The 9,383-nt window shown below is 50.0% G+C and overlaps 2 protein-coding genes across 5 annotated transcripts in view; one reads left to right on the top strand and one right to left on the bottom strand.

The window, feature by feature from the left end:
* The first annotated feature begins 3,415 nt into the window (after nucleotides 1–3,415).
* The window catches only part of aplp1 (amyloid beta precursor like protein 1), a 28,389-nt gene continuing 22,421 nt past the window's right edge, over nucleotides 3,416–9,383 (top strand). The window contains exon 1 of one of the 3 annotated variants that reach the window (XM_088621232.1): nucleotides 3,416–3,808. In XM_088621232.1, coding sequence (XP_088477358.1) covers nucleotides 3,749–3,808 — 60 coding nt within the window. In that variant the 5' untranslated portion in view covers nucleotides 3,416–3,748. The remainder of the gene's footprint in view (nucleotides 3,809–9,383) is intronic. The other 2 variants (XM_088621231.1, XM_088621229.1) reach the window with 2 other exon arrangements.
* kcnj20 (potassium inwardly rectifying channel subfamily J member 20) overlaps nucleotides 7,401–9,383 on the bottom strand; it is a 181,203-nt gene continuing 179,220 nt past the window's right edge. Inside the window, exon 4 of one of the 2 annotated variants that reach the window (XR_015930656.1) lies at nucleotides 7,401–7,573. The gene's annotated coding sequence lies outside the window, so the exon portion shown is untranslated. The remainder of the gene's footprint in view (nucleotides 7,574–9,383) is intronic. The other variant, XR_015930657.1, reaches the window with a different exon arrangement.

The following is a 9,383-nucleotide window of genomic DNA, read 5'->3' as shown; positions in this document are numbered from 1 at the left end:
GGGGGCAGTTAACTCTGAACAGGCTGGGTGGCCCGATTGGCTCCTCTTGTTTGTAACCTTTCTTATGTTCTTATGTTAATAATAATTATAATAATAATTGCTTAGGCTTATATAGCGTCTTTCTGGACACTCCACTCAGAGCGCTTTACAGGTAATGGGGATCCCCTCCACCCCCACCAGTGTGCAGCCCCACCTGGATGATGCTCCAGTCCTCTCCCACACACCAGCTCTCAGTGGGGAGGAGAGCAGAGTGATGGAGCCAGTTCAGAGAGGGGGGTTATTAGGAGGCCATGATGGGTAAGGGCCAGGGGGGAAATTTGGACAGGACGCCGGGGTAACACCCCCTACTCTTTTCGAGAAACGCCCTGAGGTTTTTAATGTCCACGGAGAGTCAGGACCTCGGTTTTACGTCTCATCCGAAGGACGGCGCCTACAGTGTAACTATACTGGGGCATTAGGACCCACACAGACCGCAGGGTGAGCGCCCCCTGCTGACCCCACTAACACCTCTCCCAGTTCTTATATCTTTATTAGTGCTGTGTGTCGCACAGTGTGGGGATTGTCGACGCTGGGATCCGCTGGGATACTGTTTGAAATGGTGTCACTCTTCGCGAGGGGTCGATGTCTCTGTGCTGTGTAGTGTAGAGCACAATGCACCCCTCTCTCTGACTAAGGCGGAAGCTGGTGATGTGAACCACCGAACAAAGGGACTTGTGGGCTCCTTCACGCCGACACGCGTCCCCCCCCCCGTAGACGCCGAATCGGGCTGCGCTGCCGTCACGATGTATGACATCGGGGGTCACGGGCGTGTTGTCGTGTAGTAGCATCGCCCCCCAAATTCCCAGGCATCTCGCGCGGCCGTCCTCGCGCCTGCTGGTTTTATCCAGGTCGCCGGCACGTTTTAAGGTACAGTTTACCTTCTCAGGTGATCATGAATTATCTCACGTCTGTCTGCGTGCAACACTCACTGTTACCGAGAGGACGTCGGCTGCAGTTGAGGTCTGCAGTTCACAAACTAACGATGAGTCACACGCTGCAGAAATACATGACAAAAATAAACAAAAACAATTATAATCTATATAAATAATAACAGACTGTCGAAAATGACTAAACCTAATTTAGGACGACCACCTGCCGACGGAGCTGTGGCTGAGGACTGTGTAATCAGTCCGGTGAAACCGCCCTACCAGTGCTGAGCAGATAAACGGCTCCAGCGCAGGAAAGAAATTAAAGAAGAAAAAAGGGATGAAGGATTTTCTAACAGATCGGTCACAGGGGGGTTCTTATAAGAAATACATTTTCAACCGAACTCGTTTTAAATACTGGTGTTCTGTCGCTTGCAGGGAACCTGGTTACTGGGGCCGCTGGAGAATCGCTCGGGGCAGATCAGTGAACTGGAAGGGTGTCGACTCGAACGTGAACCCCCACAGGTGTGGTTGGAGCTGCTAGCCGTTCAGCCCCTCTCCCTTATTGGTCAGTGCCTGTGGGAGGTTGTTCAGGGTTTCAAACACCTTGGACAGTTACACATGAACTTTTGAACTTTGCAGACAGCACCAGTTGGAAGTAAGTCAAAACACATCAAAACACTGCCACACAAGTCAGATATAAGTCAAGACTGCTTGCACACAGACGCTATCTAAATGCTGCTACCATCTTCTTTGACTTCTCATCTTCTTTGTCTCCAAATAACCGTGATGCCATTTTCTCTGTCATCTGTCATGTCATTTTGTCCTGTGAGGAACACGCAAGCGAGCTTTTCATTGGACTCAGGTACACAGGACAACAAACCTGGTCTTGAACCCTTGCATTTTTAAGAAGGCTAGTCAGCGCATATATTGATCAGGAAGCTGAAGGGGTCTGGGGTGAGGCACAATGGGTGTACAGAGGGTTTATAGAGTGTGAGCCTGAGCATTAGGAGTAAAGGCAATGAGACGGAATTGTTAATACTGCTAGGAAAGTGATTGGTTGACCACAGAAGCAGCTTAAAGTGCTGTTTTGTACTGCACTTCAAAGAAGAGCTCAGCTCGTCCTGGACGCCCTCTCCCTCCCTCCTCACTCCCACCCCCTGCTGTACCTTCAGCCTGTGGCCGAGAGACGTGTCCACCAGGAGCCATTTGTTCCCTGTGCAGCGGGAGTATTAAACACAGCTCCGTGACTGTGTCCTCTGTGAAGCTGTCGGCTCAGTGTAACAGTGTAGTAACATGGCCAGGGCCAGGTGTGTGTACAGTACGTGTGTTGTCGGATGGTAAGGACTACTGTTTGTTTTTAACGTGTATTTATTTTACCGTATTTATTTACTGTATTGTTGAGTGGTATTTGTGTTCTGTAGTTGTTTATGGTGATGTCAAAGACAAATTTCCACCCTTTTGAATGCACAATAAAGTTATATAAATACAACACAATGAAACTCTGTCTAGATTTTTAGTTAAGCACAGAAAGGCCTGCGGGGGGCAGTGTAGCTCAGTGGGTAAGTCTCTGGACTCATGCCTGGGTTGGGGGTTCGAGCGCCAGCTGCAGACACTGCTCTTGTACCTTGAGTGAGGTACTGTACCCCATTGCTCCAGTCCACCCAGCTGTGTAAATGGGGAGCCAGCATTGCTGGACACAGACACTGGACACAGGCAGACCTGGCTGTCCAGAGAGAAGACAGGCTCAGTGACCACAGCCTGTCCTCTCTGTCCATACAGAAAGCTGCAGGCTCATCATCAGCGTGTCCTTCCTTGCCTGAGGTGCTAGACACAGCGCTGTTTTAGACTCAACTGTTTCAGCCCACAGATCGTGTGTTTGCTTTATTGTCTAACTGTCATACAACTCTACGCACCCACCCTATTCCTGAAACTTCGTGCTGATCTCGATAGGGAGCCGAACCTCAGCCTGACCATGGCCCGGTGTTTCTGGGGCACCCGGGTCAGTCCTGGGCCGCTGGTATTATATTCAGGATGAGTTCATCATACGACGCGCCTAGAGAATAACTTCTACTTCGTAAATAGCGTGTCTGTGAGTGCCGTGTGCCTGCGTTTTATTTTCTGAGAGCAGAGTATTATGGGTCGGGTAAGAAAACAACGGAATTCTCAATTTTGTAGCTGCCAGCGCTGTTGTCATTCCTCTGAAAGCAACATATCTGTGTATAGGAAGCTCCCCAGTATATTTCATTCGTTGTCAGAACGGCTGCGGTCAGAAAATGTCGAAAATTCGTGTAACACAAGCTGCCCACGCGGACCGTCCACGGTGAGAAAATCACGCCGGAGTTGGGGGGGGGCATGGGGGTCCTCGCGGAGGTGAGTCGAATCACAGCGGACCTGGATACCGGCCCCGTGCGCGGAGAGAGCCAATCCGCTGCCGGGCCGCCTCCCCGCTCCGGAGGGCGTCGCCCAGCTCGTGAAGCCGCAGTCTCTCGCCGGCGCGGCCAATCCGAGAGGCGCAGCGCGGTACAGCAGCGGACCGGCTGCTATTGTGCTGGAGAGAGAGAGAGCGAGAGATAGATAGAGGAGGAGGAGGGGGTGGCGGATTCAGTTGTGAGCAGAACACCAGCGCGTCGAGAAGCCCCGGAGCCTGTGATTGGAGCTCGGCCGAGCGAGGTGAAGACGCACGACACAGCGGAGCCGTCGGAGGTAGGCGCAGAGATCCCCGCGCCCGTCCAGAGAGCATCACCCGAGCCGCCAGGACACCGGCTGAGGACGCGGTTCGCTCCACTGCATCACCGAGGAAAACAGCGGATTGTCAGTAGCGAAGCAGACGGGAGCCGAACATGGGACCTGGCGTCTGCGTTTTTGTGTCTCTGTTCGCCTACGTCTGGGGGTACGGCGAGGTGAGTCCCTGCGGGCGTGCCAGGTGCGATCGGTGTGGTTGGAGTGATCGGTGTGGTTGGAGTGATCGATCAGTGTGTTTGGAGTTCGCACTCCTGCGCGTCAGCGATGCGCCCGAGCGGGCCGCGCGCTGTAGGGGCAGTCCGGGGAGGGGGCGCGAGAGCCCTGCAGGTGGGGGTCCCTGGCGAGCGCGAGGGGCCGGGGGTGCACCTTCGCCCTTCGCCCTTCCTTAGCTGACAGCGGAGCAGAAGAGTCGTAGGCGCAGAGCTCCGGGGGGGTGCAGAGGGACAGGCGCGGGCTGTGTAGGATGATGATGATGATGATGATGACGGTGGTGGTGATGATGGTGATGAATCGGTGTATATACTGTATGAGCACGCGTCTGCCATGTTCGTCCGTGACGGGGAGAGAGAGCGCGGAGACGGGGCTGGGGAGGGGGTAGCTACCATCTGGGATGTCGAGGTGATAAATGGGAGAGAGAAATTTCCTTGAACGTCTTTATTGCATCAGACCGAGGCTCGTGTGTTTTTTGTGAGGGAGGGGGGAGTCTGGAGATTTTACTGACACTAAAACCCCTGGAGAGGTTTCCCTGTCTAACTAATGAGCCGCTGGTGTTCATAGTCTAAACGTGGTCATCATTTCAAACACACAGGTATGGATGTAACGCATTACTAACACATGCGTGTGTGAGAGTGATTAATAGATCGGGCTGGGAAGATGGCAGACTCCTCTCCTGATGGCCGGGGCTGCAGGCAGCAGCAGTGTGCAGCTGTGTGTGTTGTCAGGGCTTTTGCACTGGGGAGTAAAGAGATGTTTATAATGAGAGTCGCACCAGTAAAGAGCTCTGCTGATCCAGCCCTGCTAATGCACAGAATTACATTAATCCCTATCGTCACCATCAGCAGCAGCACTGTGGTGGTGGATGTTTTTCTCATTATTAAGAGATATTTCGTTTAGCTCTCTGACATCTGTAGAAACAAATGCACAAATGAGGGAAAAGGCTCCTATAACAGCCCTGTGTTCTGGAAGCTGAAATACATGTGAAGTGGTGTTTGCATACAGAAAGCTTGAGCAGGTTCCCAGTTTCAGCAGCAGGACTAATGTCATCGTCATCCTCCTCACTGGCGCTCGATGGCTGAAGTCCTGTTTATTCAGAGGGCTCGGAGGCTTTGAGGATGAAGGCGGAAGGGAAGCAGCCGATGTTATTGGACTGGAAGTGTCAGCCAGCTGCAGAATCCACCCGGATGCACAGGATACACACAAACTTCCAGGCGTCTTCGCTCCCTGTAGCCCGATGAGGCCGGATATGAGCTTGTCGAGCTGTTTGCATGAAGGGGCAGACTGTTGGTTTTCAGCAGAGTTCTGTTAATGTACTAGATTCCACCTCAGTGGGATTTCTTCTTTTAAAATATTATTTTTGCACATAAATGGTGTCAAAAACAGGGTTCAGTTCTAGCAGTAAATCAAACATAAACCCTGTGTGTATCACAGCACTCTGGACAGCGCAGGAAAACACAGCACTGTGCAGTAAATCACAGTGAGATCAGGGTAAAAGCACAGTACAGTGCAGCTCCACAGTGGCAGATGTCGGCCTGCACTGGGTCCACCGGTCGATATGGCCGCGGCCGCGTATCTGATAGAGCCCGTCCCCCGGCAGCAGGGCGCCGTGGCGCGGACAGCACAGATGTAATCGCGCGCGGATGTTTATTTGCAATGTGACGGGCAGGCTGACACTTTGATTGAATTGCGGAGCAGGGCTCGAGCAGTCGGGACTCCCAGCTGTCTTTGATTCAAGGAGTCTGGGATTTTTGGGGAGTAACGTCAGTCACGATGTTGCCCCCGGGGGGCCGAACTGTGAGAAAGAGTTAGGCGCCGTTAACTACAGAGCAATTCAGTGTTCAGTGGGCTTTCATAAATAGGTTTATTTGATCCTTTTAGAATATTTCGGGGACGAGGTGGAAGTGTCTCTTTTCTTTTCAGAGCTTTATGCTTTGCTGTAAGAACCAAAATCTTCCAAGCCGATATTTCTTACAACTGTGTTTTAAACAGCATCTTTTAATCTCTAGAAGAAATGTGTTTTTACTGAGAGTTTTATTGTTTTAGAAGTAAAGCCATTCCCATTTTGAAGGTAGTAAGATATCTTTACTGGTCTATAAAATATTACCTGATGTTTGGAAAAAAAGCTGCATCACCTACTGTAGCTCAGAAAAAAACACGACTTGATTTGGAGGACTGGGTGAGTAATTCAAGGATTTTTTTTAACCACAGAAATAACCCAAGCCAGGACATGTTTTTAAAGATGAGAAATGTCACAATGAGGTTGGCAGTTGGGTTAAAAACACACAATCTTGGCATGAAGTCATGTGTTACAATTTCTCTAAGATGAGATCTTATTTCTGAGAATCTCATTAAGATAACAAGGCTAGTAGGCAGAGACTCTTGCTGGAATAATGCAGAAAGTAAAACAAAATTTAATTTAATTTGTTTCGAACTTAAATATTTAATATTTAGGAAAAATAAGAAGGGAAGAGGACAGGGTTCAATTCCTGGGGGTCTGTCTGTGTGGAGTCTGTATGTTCTCTCCATGTTTGTGTGGGTTTCCTCCAGGTGCTATGGTTTCCTCCCACAGTCCAAAGTCATGCTGGTGGGTTAATGGGCTTCTGGGAAAACTGGTCCTGTTGTGTGAGTGAGTGTGATGGACTGGTGTCCTGTCCAGGGTGTGTGAGTGTGTCTGTCCGGTGATGGACTGGTGTCCTGCCCAGGGGGTGCCCTGCCTTGTGCCTGCTGCTTGCTGGGATAGACCCCAGCTCTCCTGTGACTCTAAATTGGAAAAAGTGGTGAGAAAATGGATGGCTAACAAGGGAAGAGATGTGCAGAATTTCAGAACATCTCCCTGAGGCTCAAAGCAGATTGTCTGCACAGATAGAAGCCTTTGCCAGACTGTGAGCTGTCATTTCTGAAACCATGACTGCAGCGAGTGTTACCTAATAACCCCCCCCGGCACTGCGAGATGAGTCCTTATCTGTCACGACCGGACTGTGGCTCATCACACAAATCATCATGCTCAGGACCTGCCAGGAACGCCCAGGAAAATGACTCCAATTCTGGAGCGCTGTGATCCATTTAATGTTTTGCAACTTACTCTGGCTCTTGCACAATAGCATGTTTGATATTGTGTAAAATATCAGTCCACTCTCCGCAAACAAGTTACTGGGCTTGAAATGTCCAGCAGATGCTGTTGGCTCCTGATGGTGTTCTCTAAGCAGAGGAGGGGGACAGCTGTGGTGCTGAAGGCCATTCCTGGAGACTCTTCAAGTAACAGCTGGAGGAGATTCAGGGATCAATAAAAGAGCAAGCTTCATCCCCCTCTGTCTGTAATAATAACAGTGGAATAATTAATCATTTGGCAGAAGCTTTTATCCAGAGCAGCACACAGCAGAGGCCTGGGGAGGAGGGGAGGAGACTGTGGCTTCTGCAACTGCAGAGTCACTGGGAGCAGGATCTCCTGAAGGAGCACGGGGAGGTGCAGTAACTCACCCAGGGAGGGAAAACCAAGGAGACAGAAACTGTTAACAAGCGCTGCACCTGTGCAGCTGAACCACCGGCCCAGCTGTCCTCCTGGTCTGACAAGACTGGACCTGAACCACTGGACCAGCTGTCCTCCTGGTCTGACAAGACTGGACCTGAACCACTGGACCAGCTGTCCTCCTGGTGTAACAGGACTGGACCTGAACCACTGGACCAGCTGTCCTCCTGGTGTAACAGGACTGGGAGGGATGGGATTCTGGACACGTTCCCCAGGATCCTCATGTTGAAATCGCTGGTCCCAACAAACCGCAAATGTGTCGGGTCTTTAAATTAAGGCAAGTTTTCCCTCGCTTGCCTAGCTGAAAGGAGATGACAAGTCAGCGCACGAGCACAAATCGATGTTCATCGTCTTCCCCAATCAATCAGGTTTCCACTCCTCTTACCGAATGCATCAAGCGTCTTGCAGCTCTGCCTCGGTGCTCCGAGCTGTTGGTGAGTCTCGCTGCGGACTGGTGCTCATCACGGTCTGGAGCTCGGTTAGAACCTGCCTCCCTGCACACGGAGCTCCGGGTGATAGTGTGGGAACATTAAACATGGACGGACCCTGCATATGAGTACGCCCATGCTTGTGAACCCTTACGAACCTCTGTGAACTCTTCTTATGGACCCTGTTCATGAACAATTGTGAACCCTGCTTGGGAACAAGAGCTTCAGAAAGGTTTGAAGCAAGAGGGGATGTTCAGTTTGGCAGATTGTACTTGGAGTGGTTTGGGTTCGGGACTCAAAGGATAAACAGTGTGGGATCGAATCCCAGACACTTCTTGTTGTCCCCTTGAGAAAGCTACTTTACCTGAATCATTCTGTTAAAATACCCAGATGTAGAAATGGGAACAAATGTAAGTTGATCTAGATAAAAAAAACATCAGCCAAATAGTAATAAGGTAGTAACAATAACAATATTAATGTAAGAATCTCATTCAGTGGCTTCCTGTAGAAGCCAGGGTATCAGCTCCAACAAAATGGCTGAGTAGTTCATTCCCTACTCCCACCACCCTTGGTGTAAGGAGCCCATAGAAGTGCGTCCTTACAGTATGTAGTATGTTGTTTTAAATGGTCTCCCTTGTGTCCTCTCTGTTGATTCTGAAGAAAGCCCTTCGAGCCCTGCAGTAAGGGAGACTAAGTGAAGTGTCTTAAAGAGCTTTGTCTTTAACAGGAGTCTTAATTATATCCGATAGGAAATCGGCAAGAATGATTTTGCTTTAACACAGCTGCTGGCTTTGTGCACAAGAGGAAATTGCCGGATATAAAGGGATTGTTATTTTATTTTGCTGCCATCAGTAACGGTTATTAAGGTTATTAGCTGGCAAAGCAGAGTCTGATCCAGAAGCTGTTCTTGGGCGGTAAGAGTATTACTGGGATTAAGAGGAAATTCCTCTATCCTGGGTGGCAGGCAGAGCATTGGGATTATTCCTCTCGAGAGCTCGCCTGCTGCCTCGATGGGGGGCGCATGAGAAATTCACTTTGCTACTTTATATCTTATTACACCATACCACAGTTTACCGCAGTACATACACCAGTTTACTGCAGTATATACACCAGTTTACTGCAGTGTTATAGTGTACTACAGTATAGTCCACAGTTTACCACAGTGTGCTATAGTGTACTACAGTACAGACCACAGCTTACCACAGTGTGTTATAGTGTACTACAGTACAGACCAGAGTTTACCACAGTGTGTTATAGTGTACTACAGTACAGACCATAGTTTACCACAGTGTGTAAAGTATAAAGCTCAGGATGTTGTGCTTCGTGGTGTAGACTCCACTACACCCTGCAGTCTATTGTGGAGTTTCTCACCAGGGTAGGTGTAAAGACTCAGCCTTCTCCATGAGCATCTGCATCAGGCCCTGCACAGTGTGCTCGGAGCCCCTGAGCTGGACCCGCTGGGCCAGTCCAGTCTTGCTGTGCACCGCTGTGTTGCTGTGTGCTCCGTCTTATGCTTGGTGTTGTCTTGCCAAAGTTTTGCCCAGCAAAAGGGCGGAAATGGGA

This window comes from Lepisosteus platostomus, chromosome 26 (assembly GCF_059453375.1).
Source record: "Lepisosteus platostomus isolate fLepPlt1 chromosome 26, fLepPlt1.hap1, whole genome shotgun sequence".
In the NCBI taxonomy this organism is placed as follows: Eukaryota; Metazoa; Chordata; class Actinopteri; order Semionotiformes; family Lepisosteidae; genus Lepisosteus; species Lepisosteus platostomus.
This window is presented reverse-complemented; position numbering and strand designations above follow the sequence as displayed.